Source organism: Harpia harpyja, chromosome 16 (assembly GCF_026419915.1).
Source record: "Harpia harpyja isolate bHarHar1 chromosome 16, bHarHar1 primary haplotype, whole genome shotgun sequence".
NCBI classification, from domain to species: Eukaryota; Metazoa; Chordata; class Aves; order Accipitriformes; family Accipitridae; genus Harpia; species Harpia harpyja.
In genome coordinates this window covers 15,390,967-15,408,248 of record NC_068955.1, presented here as the reverse complement: position 1 = coordinate 15,408,248, position 17,282 = coordinate 15,390,967, and the positions used below count along the sequence as shown (strand labels likewise).

Below are 17,282 nucleotides of genomic sequence, written 5' to 3'. Positions count from 1 at the left end.
TGGTAGATCCCTGCCTATACATCAGCTTCTCAATCACAAGTAGATAAGATATCAATACAAAAAAACCTTGCCAACCCTGCCAGAGAGATGCTGTGCAGATGCAAACCACCCACAGGTGCTTCCAAAAGGTCATAAATGAGCATCAAGTTAAACACAGAGGGGCCTAGAAAAGGCTGTAGGTGACAGCGGATCTCAGCATGATGGTCTAGGTGGGAACAAACTTTCCCTAAGCTATTTGGAGACCACCGCCCCCTGCCCAGTAGGGCAATTCCTTGCAGTGAGAGTCGGGCATTTCTCTGGTCCAAAGTGCTTTCTGAAGGCCAGAAGAAACCACAGTTCCTCACTCAGCCAACCTCAAAACTCAGAGCTCACAAGAAGCCTGGGACAAAACAGGGCTGGTATGAAGATTCCTCCCTGCCACCTCACATCTATTTCAGCCCCCAGGCACACTGGTGCTCTGAACCCCAAACACCCCATCACACTGCAATCCAATATCTGCCTGCCCCAGATGTGTACCTGGCCTCCACCAGCCACAGCTGGCAGGGGACCTCACCACCCACTGCAGATGCTCTCATCTTTCCACTACAAGCAGTGTTTCTGTTGAGCGATCCTGTGCCAAAACACCTTCTTGGTGGTCAATGTGTTTAATTCTTAGTGTTTGCACAAAGCCCTGCTAGCTGGGGTGTAAAGATCCTCCTTCCTTTGGAAGGATCTCAAGCTCATATTTTTCCTGAACAGCTTTACTTTTGGCTTTGTGTATTGGTGAGCTCTGACATCACTGTTATAAAACACAGAGACTGTATTTCTAAGCCTTTCCCTGGGCTAATCCTAGCAGCAGCAGTTAAGCTCAGGTCAGGAAGCCATTTGTGTTCTGAGGTTGTAATGACAAAAGTTTCAGCACATAAAAGGCACTGGAAGCATTTCCCATATTTCCCCACCAGTCCCACTCCAGGGATATGCTTTGGCCACCCCCACTCCACTTTTCAAACCTAACATTAGCATGTGGTCTGCATCCAAACCCACCCTTTCTCCCCTCTTTTTATTTGACTTTAAAAAGGCTTCTCCATAAAGAGCAAGAATCTGATGGTTGTAGATGATGAAACCTTCCTCTTACAATCTATTTACTGGTGCAAGAGGAAGTGCTCATACAATCCTCCCCATCCAGGAAATATTGACTAAGCAAATAGCACATATCTAAATGCAAAAAACCAAAGATAATACCATCAGCAGATTAACAGTCTACCCAGGCTCCTCACCATTTCCCTCACTGCTATAATCAACAAGCTTAGGGCTGACAAAGACAAAAAGCCATTCACTACAGAAATCACTTATCTGTATCTATTGTATTTAAAAGCACATGCACAGAACTGAGGATTTGTAGTAAATGCAACAGATGTCACGAGATGCAATTCAGGTGGTGTTAAAAATGAAAGTTTCACAAGAGCATTAATGCAGACAGATGCAATTGGGAAGGACACAATGCTTCAGAGATCAGGAACCCCCGTATGTTTAAAAAACTTAAGTCATACTTTCTGATTTTATTCCAAGTAAGGTAGGGAAATTGCAGTGCTTCAAGTTTTGGGGGTAAGGGAAATTTCATTTTCTGATTAGTCTTTGAACAAATTCACAAGCTGAAAGCACAGACATCTTTCTCAGTATTACAAAATTCTCTGGAGTCCTCAATGAACTTTAGACTTTTACGGTGATTGGCAAAGTATACACAGAGACAGTTACGGCCTCCAACAGCTCAAGCAGGCAAAGAAGGAGGAGAGGAGGTTGACAACCAAGGAAGATGAGGGAAACAGATCAAGTGATTTGTCCCAGCCTGTAGCAGGAGTGGGATAACAGGATTCACCCCCTACATTACCATAAGCCCTGGATCATCTTTCCTCATCATTAGATGCTCTATTGCAATAGTTACCATGCCTCCAGAGGGGCCCGAGGAACACAAACCTTCGTGGAGCACATGGCGGTGTGGTCAGAACACAGCTCTTCTTCTTCCAGGCTGGCAGGGCTTGGGGCCTTCTGGCGTTTTTCTGGTGTTTCTTCTTCTTCTTCTTCATTTCTTCTTCTCTTCTTTTCCTGAATGCAGAAAATTAACAAGCCAGGAAATGAGCTGGTCAAACTGCTTACTATGCAACAAAAGTGATTTTTCCCCTGTTTTCCAGGCTTCCTGCATCACACTAGACAAACATGTGAGCACAGAAACTTTTTTGTTCACATCATCTAATTTTGAAACATACAGGAAGAAGCTCATGTGTCATTTGGGGGTGGGGGAGGAATCGGAGAAATTTTGCAGATTCAAGGTTCCAAAATGGTATCGAAAGGGGTCCTTGCATCAGTTAATAAAGATTTCTTACCACTATTGAGATAGGAAAACATGAAATTCTCATTTAGAGGCCACAAGGAGAGAGAGCAGCTGCCTTCAGAATAAAGGGCTAGAAAGAGACACACGCACAGTTCAAATGCAAAAAGCATACTAGCCTCAGCAAGTCAAAATCCATTTACAACAACAGATATTTGAAGCTTAGCCACCCTAACAGACTTGCACACCACTCAAGTTCGAGTTTTGTCTCTCTCATTAACCAGGAATTACACCTCGTCAGAAAAGCAAAGAAAGAAAACCTCAGCCGGGAGCAATGCAAGTTTTGGAGATGCATCAAGCCAAAGTGCTCCAAAGGTGCAGTGAAGGCTGGGAAGAGAAAAACAAGCAGTACAGTTTAGATTTGAGTTTTCCTGAAGAGCTACTCACTGCCCACAAAACCACAGGAGAAATGGTAGCACTTTCCTTCTCAGTATTGCAGGGACACGACTAAACAACCACAAACACTGGGAGCAAACACACCACCCTTGCAAGAGGGCAGAGGCTGCGGGCAGTGACCCCAAGAATGCACATAGGCAAGAGTGGCACCAGCCCCTGGTTATGCCGTGAAAGCATGTCTGTGTGGGCTCAACACCCAGCAATGTTAGCAGCAATGGTGAGCTGAGTTCTTGGAGAGCAGCCCCCAGCCCCAGCTCTGCCACCAGCCCTGGGAAGAGGAGGTGGTCAGCTCCTCCTGATCCCACCTCTTGCTCGGCTCTCTCCTCTTCCTCCTGCTCTTGGAGCTGTTCTTCCTCCTGGCACAGCCTCTCTTCCTCCCTGATAACCACATTCTCCTCCTGGACCTCCTCCGGGCTTTCCTGATCCAGCTGGATCTGCTCCAGTTTGACTTCAGCTTCCCTCACACCACCGTTGTCTTCATATGACTGTCGTGGAGACCTAGAGGTGGAAGAGAGAGGTCAAAGAAGCAAAACACATTGTTATGAGCCTACAGACGCCATCAGGTGCCTCAGACCTCTAGAAATACAAATTTATCACTCCCCCAAGCCTACAACTTGCTGGGCTCACAGCCACTTCATGGTCCCATCCAGTTCCAGGCACCCAGACGTGACAGCAGTCACATCACACTTTCACTCTTTGAATGTCCAAGACGCAGCTCAACCAAGAGTTGTGGCAGAGCTGAAGGTATCTGCGTGTTTCCAGCCTCACCACGGGCAAGACCCACAGGAAAACAGAGATCAGAGCTCCACTCAGACCCCAGGCAGAGAGGACACTACCGCTGTGATGTGGTGCTGGCTCAATTCTCTGCTCAGCTACAGCCCAAATCCCAGGTGAGCCAGTGTGCTCTGTGGTCCTGGTGCACAACACAGATCTGATACTGCCCCACAGTTCCCAGCACCAAACGCAGCCTTCCTATGCCTACACTCATCTTCCATGTTAACAGAGCCTCTTGCTGGAGAAGGAACCAACCAACAACACATGAACATGCTTCCCAAGATTCCCCTTTTCCCTAGCTGAAGCTAAACTGCAGGGCAAGCCTACACAGCCACTCACACAGGGGGTATTTTTGTTTCCAAGGCACAGTACTGCACAAGCAACACTATATCTACGCCTGACCCCGAGCCTCAGCTTTGCCCACTGGAATAAATGACACCTTTAGTCATGTCACAGCCCAGCAGAACAAAGGAGTCCCAAAGCAGCCAGGGTCACCCCTTGGCTTAGGTTTAAAAAGCCACAATGGGGTTTATACAAGAGGATTCCTCCAGGTCTCTGAGGCTGCAGAGAGGAGACCCAGATTGTTTAAGCAATCAGCTTTGCAAAAGCAGAGCAGCCCGTGCCTTTGGGCACAGAGTCAGTGGGAGCACGTAACCCCAGAGCTCCCACTAGCTCACAGCCATCCACCAAGATGTTATTGTCATCTTACTTTCCCCAGCCAAAGAATAGCTTTCTCCTCCCACCCATTTCTTAGAAAATCACCCGGCTTGTGACAGCAAGGCTAGAGAGCTGGCTAGCCGGCAGCTGCCAAAGTGCAAGGCTGACTCACCAGCCAGCACCGAAACATGAAAAAAAAATTCAAACAAGACTTTTCCACCCACCTCTCTGCTGCTGGGAAGGCAGCTCACAGGACAGCCACCGTCCAGCCCTCCTCACTGACCACATGGGGAAAAAGCTGATGCATCTGCTGGCTCGCTTGGCTTGCTACTAATCATACTCCTACAACAGTGCAGTCATCAACAGCAAATGGGCCCCGAGGGCCCAAGTGACTAGTTTCTCTTGCCCAGGATGCCAGCAATGCCTCCAGCTAAAGTACAAGCTCATATTAAAAGTTAAGGCCAGCAGATACAATGCAGTCTATAGGATGCCTTTTGCACCCCAGCAATTTTGTATGGGAGGCAGCTAGTCTGACACAGCTCCCACCCTCTTGCATGCAGCTGATAGCATGGATCTCCCCCCACAAAGTGGGGAACCAGAACCAAAAAGAAAACACACCTTAGCACTAAGGCCCTCCAGGGACACACAAGCTGTCTTAGCTACCATCCAATGGAGAGCAACTGTCCCTGTCCCCTCATTTGTAGCCACCACCTAAACATCCTTCACATGAAAAAACAGGGTTTGCTCCATATTCAGTTAAGCAGGAGAGAGGGGAGTTGGAAAACCCTGGCCACAGCACTGCTTTGTTCCAGCATCAGGCATCCCAGACAGACACCCAGCCTACCTGTGCTCACTCCAAGCCTGTCCTTTGGGTGAGGCAGATGATTAAGGGCAAAGCTGCTGAAGGGACTTTATAGGGCACAGGCACCTGCTAGGAAGGAAGGAAGCCCAGCTTCTGCAAAAAGCCCTCTCCCAGGAAGCCCACAGCGTCTGAGCACCTTCAGCTGCCTCTCCCAACCAGCCTCCAGCTAAAAGCCTGCTCACCTACAGCCACTGCCTTTAAAGCACCACCCCTCTCTGATAGGCTTCACCTGCTATGGATGCCACCTCCCCTGCTCAGCACCCTTCTGACCCACTACAGAATAAACACAAGCATCACATAAAAAATCCAAGGAGCAATTCCCAGAGAGGATAACACAACCCTTCCAGCTAATTCTCTTTTGAAGGCCAAGGAGGGAATAGCAGCAGCCTTTCTCTCCGGACAAGCTCTTTGCAAGGGAGGCAGAAAAAGAGGCAACATGCTGAGAAGCAGATGGGGCTGATTTCTAATTGCTCCCACAGATGTGATAATCAACACCATGGTGAGGTGCTTGAGCAGTGCTTATGGGGTCAGGGCTGAAAAGGTACAGCTTACAGAGTGGTTTAGCTACAGTGTTTGGAAAAAGGTAAGAAAAAGGCAAGCTCTATTTATTTGTTCATCAGTAAATATTAATCTTAGGCATTATTTCTGTCTCGGGGGTAAAGAAGAGGCTGTGTCATCACAGGGGCAAAATTCCCTATAAAATCAAGCTGCCGAGACAGCTGAGTCACAGAGTTCACATGCAGGTTGATGGCATCGAAGGGATGTAGTTAAGGCAGGAGTTTGGTTCAGCTCAGCAAGGGGAGAGTGATGGGAATGGGGACTAAACAGCTGGCACACAAGCACCTCTCGGGACTTTTTGCTGCCTGTTTTCCCCTGCTGAAAGAGGAGTCAAGCACAAGGTGGGGTGAGGCCACAACACCCACTATGCTGACATGAGCCAGGAAGCAGCAATAACTTAGAACAGCTTTTTAGGCTGGCCTGGATTATGTTAGGGGCCATTTCAACCCCTGCAGCAGCTCAGGTGGCTTAAATCCACTGTTGTCACTCCTCCAAACCCAGGCGTCCTGGCAGGCTGCCATTGCTTGGAGTGAAAAGCTCAATCCAAACATCCCCAAAGCCTGGGGCAGTCCCTGAGCCTGTTCCTCCCCACTAGCCCAAATGGCAGGTGAAGAGCATCCGTCCCAGCCGTGCGGGGCCCGTACTGTCCTGCTGATGCTCCAGCCTCTGGCCTTTTTCTTATGCATGCTAGGCTTGACCTAGGCTTGGTCACCCCTCCTCAGGGACTATCCTTTTGTTGGGCATGTTGGTTCCCCTCCCCTCGGTCCGGCTGTGTCATACCCACCTCTGTTTGCGCTGCTCGAGCTTCTGGGACCAGTCACTGAACCCCTCATCCTCCTCCAGCTCTGAAGTCCCGGATGGCTTAAAGTCATAGCTGAAACACAGCAAGAAGGAAAATTAGAATGAGATGCAAAAAACCCCCAAACCTGACCTGAAAGAGCCCTAGCCTGATACCGCCCTTCTCTCCCTCCAGCTATTGCATCTTCTTTCTTCCGGCTGCTCCCAAATCCCCCTTGAAGCCTTATTCTCCATTACAGGAAAGACACCTTTGCCATGAGCTTAGGAGCACCCCTGTACAAAGGGGGTCTCTTGGGGCATCACTGCAAGATGAAGAAGGAGCAGCTCCATGTCTCTAGCAGGAGCACCCTGCTGCCTGCCTGGTCTCTGGGACCACGCACAGGCGAGCAAAAGACAAGCAGCGCAACAAAATCAAAAAGTCCCTGGTTTTCTTCTGCACCGGAGCTGGCCCTAGCTTGTTTGGACCAGAGGTGTTTCAAACTCGGTTGCTGCTTGTCCCCATAGAAAAGACATCAGCAGGAGCTGGCCTGAACAGATCGCTGGATGAGGAAGGCATGAAGACCCAGAGATTAGAACACTGGCTCAAGTTCTGGGTTGGATCATCACATTCCCATCCAGCTTTGAGCCAGTCACATGCACTTGCATGACTCTGGCTCCCTGCCTGTGAATACTCTACTGCTGTACAGAGCTGCAGCCCTCCCAGAGCACACAGCTGCTGGTGCCAGATGCGGGCTGGCCTTGCATGGGGCTTGTTGGGTTTTTCCTATTTCTTTCCTTGCGTTCACAAGGAGACTAGCCTCCTGGCTGGGGGTCCTGGGTGGGCAGCCACGTTGCAGGCGTTGGCCTGAGGAGGTGGCTTCACGGATGGTTTTGGGACGCAGGGCTGTCACGTCACCTGGGAATGGGAATTAGGATGTGGGACTCACATATTAGTTTAAAACTCAGAGGATCAAAATACATAATAAATGTGGGTGAGTCTTTTCTTTACCTTTCTGGGCTCTTAGGAGGTGTCACTAGATGCTTAGCCTCCTCCATGATGCCAGTGGCTTGAAATATAGGGCATTTCTCTGAGATTTGGGAGTCTCATATTGAACTGACTGCAAGAGCTGAGGGTTTACAAAAAACACATGCCATCACCAGGCTCACCAGGGAGGGTAGCAGGCAGTGTGCACCAGAAACGGCTGCTCAGCCACAAGTTTGAGCACAGCCCAGCTCCTGCCGCACTTCAGCATCCCCTTAGACTGCCGAGCAGTGATGCCATGTAGGTCTAGGACACTGCAGCCCAGGCTGGGTTATTTTCCACTGCATGTGTAGCAGTAGCTTGTGGATGCTCCAGGATAACACTCAGGAAATCTGATGTGGAGCCAGGATGGGACTATGGATCTGCTGAGTCCCTGGTCAAGGCTTCAGGTGAGCTGCAGCGTTGATGATGCCCAAGGCAGAATTGCTCCAGTATTTGTGGCCCTGGCCACAAACATGTGCTCAGGCTATCAGAAAAGCTCCCCGGGAGCAAGAGAGACCAGCTGAATGTGTTTGAAAACTGGTCGCTTCCCTGTGCCCCTCTGCAAACAAGGCCCCAGGGGAAGCACCAAGCCAGCACAGCCCCATCAGCACCGCTTAAGCTGATGTCCATCCTTCTGGGTCCCAAGGCCACGTATGTCATTCCTGCAAACCCGCTGTTTTGCAGGTTATTTCTCTTTTTTTTTAGTGGGGGGAAGGGAGGAGAGGAGCTTCGCTCTGTCCCTTTGGTGCAAGGAAATGCCGAGGGTGGGTTTGCACAAACAGGAGTAACATGGATGGGATGAGTCCCAGCGCGGGAAGAGCTGAGGTAAGGGGCGGACAGTGTTTACACAAGAGAGAGCAAAGCTTTGCGGAAGATTAATAGCCAGGGCTGACCCTGGCTGCATGAGCAAGCCCAGGTGGCCGTCAGCAGCTGCAGAAGAAACCAGGGGATGGCCAGAGAAGAAACATCCTTCTGGTGAAGCCTGGCCCAGCAAGATCAAGCATCGTGAAGTGGGGAGCAAAACGCCTCATTTTAGGAGTTGTTCTGCTTGTCATGGCCCCCTTCGCAGATGCTTAAGCACTCAGTTAAATTTCGGCAATGCCAACGGTCCCATGGGGCCAGCAGCATGTCTGTGCCTATGCCCACGGGACCGGAGCCTGCAAGCTAGGTTACTGGGGCTGCTGCACGCTGCTCTGTGCCCAAGGCCACTCACAGCATCTCCCAGTAAAGCAGAGACCAGAGATCTTGTCTGCCATTTTAAAGACCTTTACAAATTACTTTCCAGCCCCTGTGTGAAGAGGGGTTTGGAAAAGCTAATGATTATTATTACTTTCTAGAGGTTCTGTTTGCTTTTAGGGCAGACTGCAGTGGTTCTGTCTGCAGAATATCACTGGGTGTATTTCTACAAAAAATTCTGAAGCTTCTTTGCAACACTTTTAGACAAAAAAAAAAAAAAAAAGTCCTGAATAATTTTGAAAGTAATAGATTTTTATAAACAGCTTTTGCTGTTTTCCAGTAAAATGAAGCTGCTGCTTCTCTCTGACCAAAATCCCAAATCCTGCTGCCACTTTTCCATTGTGTTTAATATATTTAGAAATAAGTTGAACACATGAATAGTGGGAAGACCGGGGTCTTTAAGACAGAGTTTGGCAACTCAGAGTGCAGGCTGGTTTTTGTGCCAGCCTCAGTGCCGCACTGCACCTGGGCTGCTGTGCCGTGGACACAGGGAGGCTGCGGTGGGATGCTGTGGTGGAATGCTGGGGATGTGACTAGTCACCCTGTCTCTTCTCCAGGGGTTTCCTCACTGACAGCAGATAGCTCAGATTCTCCATAAATGCCTCCTGAGCTACTTCCATTTAGGACCTGCTCCATTAAAGCATCAAGTTAAACTTTAACCCTTGGAGCTGTGAACTGCACCAACTCAGGAGCTGCTCCATGCTCCCCACTGCCGGGGCAGCATCCTCCAAGGGAAGAGCGAGGAGTCCAGCCAGGAGAGGTGATCACTTGCTTGGCCGCCAGCACCATGATCTGCCCAGGATTGTGCATCACATCCTCAGGCACGTGTCTGTCTTCGCACGTATCAGGAACTTCCATCAGTTTCAGCGTAGGATGATTCACAAGCTGAAATTTAACCCGGCACTGAATTCCCTGGTGATGGGGACTCCCTGCCTGAGCTCAGTCTTACCCAAGCTGTCCTAGTTTAAACTCTCAGGGCAGTAGAACACCCAGCCCCCAGCCAAAAAAAAAAGAGCAAAGCAGGGATTCTGGCTTTTTCTGCCCAAGCTAGAAACACACTATTTGTTAATCTGGGCTAAATGCCCCAACCCAAACCTATTAGGGAACTTCCCCATCTCCCCAGACCACCCCGAACAACAGAGACACCCACTCTGTGGATGTAGGAGGGTTTTGCTGCAAGGAGAGAGTGTGTCACTGAAGGATTTATCCATGGGTATTTCTTACTGGTTTTCCTGTGCCGGACCCACGCTCTCTGAGCAGGAGACAGTGCTGTTCAAGCCCTCTTCTGCCTGGGACCTCAACTGCTTCTCCCGCTCCCGCCGCCGCCGCTCTCTTGCCGCCTCCTCCTCATCTTCCACGCTCCACTGCGCTGTCAGCCTGCCAAGCCAGAGGGAAAATCCATCCTTAACGCCGTTGGGCAGTGCCTGTGAAACCTGGCAATAATCCCCCGAGGTGCCTGGGCTCCCCCCGGCAAGCAGGGGGCTCCTGCAGAGGAGCGCTCCCACCATGAGCAGCGCTCCTCGAAGTGGCATGCCTGCCTCCATCAGCATGGCTCTGCAGCAGGACCGACTGATGTGCAAGGAAAAGGTGGGGGACACGGACTGGGAGAGGGGTGCAGGAGAGCCTTTCCCAACCCTGAGGAAGATGTGGTGCGTATCCCCCTCCTCCCAGACCAGCCACCTTCCTGTGGGCTGGAAGCCCACTGAGAAGCACCGTTCCCTGCAAAGCAGCTTTGCACCCCAGGAGGGGTTTGTAAAGGGTCTTGGAGTGCTGCAAGAAATCCCACACCCCCACCTCAAGCTTTGGCCCAGGGAGGGCAAGATCTGCACCCTGGGGGTCAGTTTTCTTAAGCAGTTGAGCCATTCCTGCCTGACCAGGAGCAGAAGGAACAGTGGTGGAGGGCAGCGGCTGTGTCCCACTCTGTCCTGCCCAGCTTCCTTCCTCCCCTGCAGAGAAGAAAAACCTGCCCTGGCTTCTCCCAGACATCTCAGCCAGCGGATAATAACACCTCTGTCAGCAGAACGGCCTCTCACATCCCCAAGGAAGTGATAAGGCAGCTGCCATATTCCTCCTCCGGCGATAATGCTGGTCCCCACACAGGATCGGCTCCCGCTCCACCGCTGGTGGCACCAGCTGGGATGCAGGCAGAAAGGGACACGCCGCCACAGCATGGTCACCGCTCACCCAAAGGGCCTGCGATGGCAGCTGGAGCAGGGCAGGTCTAACTCGTGGTACCCGGGGCTGATGCTGGGGCAGATGCTTGGCTCGGCCAGGTCCGAAACAGACCATGAAGGCTGTTTCCCCTGGTGTTTACAGAAATGCTCTTGTGCAAGGCACGCACATGGGTGTTGGGAAGGCGTTCTCCTGTGAGCAGCAGGACCCAGCTCGACCTGCGCCTCCCACACCTTCGGGCACACCCTGAGGACTGCAGTCCCCATAAGATGAACCTGATCAGTAGGAGATAAGGTGTAGTATCAGTTCTGACTGGGGCAAAGAGCTTGTGGAAAGGAAAAGAAAGAAAGAAAACAAAAATGCCTTAGTTGAGACTTGTCTCAGCCCAGTTTGAGTGAACAAGGGGCAGGTTTCAGCTGACCCCAGAAGTGCCACTCTGCCAGCCTGCCCAGCTTTGCCCACAGCCTGGACTATGAACCATATGAGAGGGCCTCACCAAGATGCTGTTTTCATTTGAGGGTCGCGACAGATGTCCCCCCCTCACAGCAAAGGAAAGAAAAAAAAAAAAAAAGTTGGGATTAATGGAGACATTTTGTTAAAGAAAAATTTGGCTTTTCTAATTACACTATGAACCTTGTCAACTTTCCAGGGGAAACTCACTTGGAGCCTATTTTACTCAGCAGTCCTGGCAGGACTGCCGAGCTTAGCCCCATTAGCATCCCTTTGCGGAGTGGTCCCACCACCACCCTGGCTGGGGGTCACCCTGCATCCCTGCCCACCCGAACACCCACCTCCCCTGAGGCAGCAGAGCCAGGATGCAGAGCCAGATGGAGACAGGTCCCCCATCCCTGCTGAGCCCACGGGGGAGCAGGGAATGAAGCACATCCCAGGACTAGGCCAAGAGACTGCTTTGCCACAGTGTAATTACTGCCTGCCTTATTTTGGGTGGGGTCTTTTTGCAAGCAGCAAATTCAGCCACTCTTTCCCCTTCTCCCCTCTCATTGCCCCTTGCCACCTTGCTCTCCATGGGGAAAAAAGCAGACCCAGACCGAAATCCGGGCTCCCCTCCTCCCTTCCCTACTCATCCCACACTCCTATTTATTGTTTTCCCGCAGGTTCCCATAGAAACCCTTGTCTGTGGGCCTGGCAGGAAGCCACCATGTTGTTGTGTTGGGGTTTTTTTAATATATAAATGAAGTCATTCATTAAACTCTGCCATGACCTCCCTCCCTCGTGTGACAGCTCCAGATAGTCTCCGATTTGGAAAAGCTCTTAACCCCCTCTCACCCATATCGCCCCAGTTACAAGAAGCAAGGTCCATGTTTATGCCAGAACAAATTAGATTTCAGTTTATTTCCTCCAACCCTTCCTCCAGCTCCTTGGGAAACCGCTGCAGAGGCAGCGCTGCACCAACCCCTGGCTCCTGTCCCCTCTGAACCATGCGAGCTTTCCATGGTGTGAGAGCAACATTGGTTGGCAGCCCTCTCCCTTTCCCAGTTGGATGTGACTAACTCTCTCCCCATGACCTCACCGGCTCGCTATTCTGTCCCTGCATACCCTGAACAGGCTGAGGACAGAGCCGAGGGCGACCGTTTTGGGGAGAAGGATTTTTCTGCAAAAGCAGGGAAACATCTTTCCCAGCTCCCTTTACCACAGAGCAAACCTGCCTCTGAGTTGCCCGCCGCCGTGCTGGGATGCGGCTCAGACACACTGAGCATCATGGTGGGGAGCTGGGAGCTCCCTGCCTGCTCTTCTCAGCAATAAGCTGATAGAGCAAGCCCCCACTCACCCTGGGTTCAGAAATATCAGCACCCTCCAGCAAACACCTAAAACCAGTTTATTAGCGGATTCAGAGCTCTCTCTCACGCTCAAACAGGCTGGCAGCAGAGCAAGGTTTAATAAGTGACGCTTTGAGGTTCAGTAGTCACACCGACAAGCAGAGGAAAAAGGACGATTCCTTTTTGACTGACCTAGCACACAAATATTTGTCTTCAGTGAAAAACAAACAAAAAAAACCCCAAACAAATGAGAAACTAAACCTTGCCAAAGCCCTTGCATTTCGGTCAGCTATAGGGGTTTGTTGGACTGCAGACAGAATGTGCCATTCCAATTTGGACAAGCCCAAGTGTGAGGAGGGGGTCAGCTGTTAAATTGCCTTTCAAAGCAAAAAGGTGGAAAGATTTAATTTCCAAAAGGTTCCGTTTTCTAAGAAGGGGCCGTGGTCTCCCGTTTGCTCTAATTGCTCACAATCACATGTGGTAACTCAACGTGCTCAGCCCACAGTGGTATTGCACAACCACCTTTCCCATTTCTAGAAATAATTACCCAGCACTTCAGGATTGGGCTGATACCACGTACCCCTGCCTTCACCTCTAGCCAGCACTTTCCCAGGTCGGTCCCAAGCTGGGGAAATTTTGGGAAGAAGCAGGCTCATAGCTGCTGGTGGGACTGAGAGCTCTCCAACTTCATTTCACCCAACACAGGATGGGGAAATGGAAAGCAAGACTTGAAGCTTGAAGACTTGCAAGATGAGCTACAGCGTGCTACAATCCTGCATCCAGTCACCTGCCTATATAGAGGGATTTTCATGTGAGGTGAAAGGAAATTCCCCCCCTCACGTAAACATTAGGGGGACTGGAGAAGGGAGGGAGGAAGGGTAGAGAGACCACTTTGTTGCCCCAGCAGCCAGGAGCTGTGGCAAGGCTTGATCCACCAAGACCTCATTACAGGGCCTTATCTTTTCTCTTATGCAGTCCCTACATCTCTGCCAACAGCTTTTGGAGGTCTTAGTTTGGGGCAAGACACTCTTTGTGGAAGGGGCTTCTCTCTTCCTGAGGAGGTGAGGAGATCTGGCAGGTCTAAGGACAGGCGGAATGCACCTTGGTTCAGCTTTGGCCACGGAGTCACAGCTTGCCAAGTGTCTGGGATGCTCAGACTTCTGCTCTGACTGGGGCTGGCTGCCCATTTCACATCCAGCTCTTGACTTCACCCCTCTCCAGACCCCCAGCCAAGGGAGAGGTTTTATTCCCATTTGCCCTACAAAACACCTCCTCCTGCAGAACAATACAAGCACCCGCGCTCTGGTTGCACTGTTCCACATGGCCACGAATGCCCGCTCCAGACAAGCCAGCTTTGCTGGAAAGGTCACGTTTCCTTTGGGCAATTCCTCACCGGCACTTGAGGAGATTATAATATTCAGGCGAGGGAAATTTCTGGCACCAGATGAGCTGTGTTTAAGGGAAACGCTGCAGACTCAAGGAGTCATTTGCACGGCCAATGGCTCAAAGGAAGCTTTGCTGGCCCAAATCCAACGTTCAGCACTAAAGCTAATTCCAGAAAGGAAAATGAAATGCCTCCCAGAGGCTTTCGGCTTTGCAGACCTGCGCCAGAAAAACCCAGGAACCCTCTACCAGCACATTGGACATTCCTGTCTCCTGAGCTCGCCAGGGTACTGGGCCAGGACAGTGTTGACTTTGGTTGCTGCCTCTGTTGGGCAGGCTGCCTCTGCAGAGCCAGGGTTCACGAGGGAAGAGGTTTTGGGAACAAGGTTTAGGAGGAGCCATGTGCAACCCCTGGCATGACGGCTGCTGTTTCCCAGAGGATATATTGCCCCATCACCTGCGAAAGCAACAGCGTCTACCACTGCTGAAAATACCACCCACAAGAGATGGGGCTGCATGAACTAGAGAAGAACTGGGAAGGGTGACCCTGCATCCCTCAGCAGCCATCCCATTGGCCTCTCTGTTGAGGTTAGGGGAAAGGGAGATGCCAGAAACCTATGCAAGGAACTTTCACCTTCTCACGTAATCCATTGCAGCCTCCATTGCCTTGTCACAGTGCCAGATACAATATCGGTGCAGAATATGGCCTAGGACTGTCAACAAGTTCAGTCTGCTGCCAAGCAGAGCTGCCAGGCTTTATTTCATATTGCATTTATCACCAGTTTATAAAGGGCCCAGACATGATTGGCAGGGGTATGGAGATGTGCGGCTCACCCTGTCACATGAAATGGAAGAGGACACCTTCAAAAGGCTACAATGGAGCATCTCCCTTACCCACTTGACCTTCCGCCAACAAATTAATCACTTATTAATCTCGTATAAACAGCATATAATGGATCTGTGTGACAGTATGCTGAAATACCCAGATAACACCTCCACTCACGTCATTCGGGACAACTGGGGTCAGGCCACCGCAGAAGTCATGGCTGAGGACATTTGCATGCAACACACGGTCATGCTGCCATGGCTCGGTTTCTCTCCATCCAGGCAAATCACATATGCCCTGGCTCAAAGCAGTGTCCCAGGGGATGCCTCACACCACAAGCACCAGTGTTAGGCATCCGAGTTCAGCATCTCAGCCCTTTCCAAAGATCCCTCTAAGACACAGGTTTACCTCCACCTATCAAGACACCTTCAGAAACCTGTCCCTAAGCCCAAGGGCTTGTCTAAGGTCACCACGAAGCTAGGAAGACATAGGGTATGGAGCGGAGGTCCAGCTGGCATCCCAACCCCTCATTAATACTCTGCCAAGAGGCCGCTGCTGAATACCAGTGACCACAGCTGTGCTCCCTGCTACCAGGGGACACGGGCTGGCAAAGCATCTACGGTACAGCCATCGCTGAGTCAGAGAACAAGCAACAGTTAACGCTTCTTGAAGGATGGGTTTCTGTGGCTTAGGAGTAATATGGCTTTATAGCAAAGACTACAGCCAGGTAATCATCCCATTGGATAAGGAAGGGGGTATGGATAGCGGTACGATACAGGGAGACTGGGAAAAGAAATAAAATCAAAAACTATTATGTCACAGCCTGGAGTTTATTTCAGCCTAGTCTCGAGGGAGATGGTTATCCTAGCTCTGAAAGATCAGCTTGTCAGTCAAAGGCAGCCAGAGATGCTGCACAAGCCTCTCCCTCCCATACATTCATGTAATTCCTCAGCTGCATTGCTCCATTCAGAGTCCAGGCTACAGAGTTTGAACAAGAGGGGGGCGGGGGGGGCAAGGAAAAAAATGCATATATATGCTTCACCCTCAACCTTTTTCTCATACCAAGCTTCCCCACCCCACCCATAGCTGTGCAGTCTCAGCCACGTCTCCCCTTTTCTCCTATAAATCACGGCTCGCCTTCAAGATGCGAACAGCAGGATAGAGCCACTTCACACCCAGGGGCAGGCGCAGAGCCTGTACCCGCTGACCCACTGGAGCTGGGGGGTGTGGAAAGGCATCATGCATGGGGTGATAAGGACACACCAAGGCGTCTGAATAGAATATGATACGGCCCAAACTTTCATCAAGCAGAAATGGAAGAAAAACCACATGCAGCATGGCAAAGACCTATCTCCCCCTTAAAAACAAAAGTAACTCTTCTTTTTTTAAATGAATCTTGGGTTTTCTCCACAAAAGCACATCCCACTTCTGTTCAAAGAAGGATGTGCAGATGTGCAGCCATGCAGCCACACGTGCCAGGTATAAAACTCTGCCTGGTTTAGCCTTAATTAAATTCCCTGCAAAGATTGACCTGTCACTGTGGCATGACGGGCAGGGAAAGCCCCAAGCTGGTAATTTACCACTTCCACAAGCAAAACGAGAGACATTTGAGAAAGCTGGTGGTGAATGGCAGGAGTAGACCTCGGAGGAGGTGTGCAGGCAGGGCTGGTCCTTCATCACGAGACTCATCTGTCCCCTCCTGCCTCTCACAGGACAGCAGCTCCAGAAAGGCACAGGGCATGGCCCACACTTCCAGATGCCGTTGGTGACGCACAGCTCACTTGTAGAGGCACAAAGCAGCCGATGGGAAAGACTGTTTCTTTTTATTATTATTGGTTTTAATCATAGCAGACAGAATCCCACTGAATCCTTTACAAGATGATGGATTGCACCCCCAGGACCATGGGTGCTTAGCACACAGATAGGCTGGTGCGGTAATGTATTAACATCACCGGTCAGGAATTTGGCGGGGGGGAGGAAAGGCCTGGAGTTCAAGCCCTCCCAGTGCTCCACGGTATTCAGTAGGTGTGAGAAATCAGTGCTGCATAGGACCTCAAACCACAGCCCTTTCTCACGGTCTCTCCATCTCAGTCCTAAGGTTCAAGAAATCAGTTTTTTCTAAAGAGCAAGAAGTCTGAGCTCTGTTTTTGCAAGGAAGAAGCACGCCAGAGGAGAAAATAGACTTGTCAGAGAGGTTCAGATTGCCTTACCCAGCTTTTGTAGTTTATTTTTCCCCCCTCTGAGAGGGAAGCAAGCCTCCATAGCCTCCGTGTCTTGGCTACAGTCAGCCAGCATCCTTCTTGATACACTCATGCTAGAAAACAAGTCTGAGCCTAAGGAGGCAAGCGATAGCCTTACTTTTAATCCTGGCTTGAAGCAGGGGTAAGATTCATAGCAGGTATGCTGCCTTTACAGCACTGCTGGCTAGGCTGCGAGTCCTTCATTTTGCAGCCCTTGGGGTGATGCGGTCCCCC

General features: G+C 50.7%; 1 protein-coding gene across 2 annotated transcripts in view; it reads right to left on the bottom strand.

Moving 5' to 3' along the window:
- Nucleotides 1-17,282, bottom strand: part of LSP1 (lymphocyte specific protein 1) — a 50,219-nt gene that overhangs the window by 13,928 nt on the left and 19,009 nt on the right. For both annotated transcript variants that reach the window (XM_052810896.1, XM_052810897.1), the window contains exons 2-5: nucleotides 9,874-10,026; nucleotides 6,397-6,486; nucleotides 3,067-3,259; nucleotides 1,954-2,082 (exon numbers count right to left, since the gene is read on the bottom strand). In XM_052810896.1, coding sequence (XP_052666856.1) covers nucleotides 1,954-2,082; nucleotides 3,067-3,259; nucleotides 6,397-6,486; nucleotides 9,874-10,026 — 565 coding nt within the window. The remainder of the gene's footprint in view (nucleotides 1-1,953; nucleotides 2,083-3,066; nucleotides 3,260-6,396; nucleotides 6,487-9,873; nucleotides 10,027-17,282) is intronic.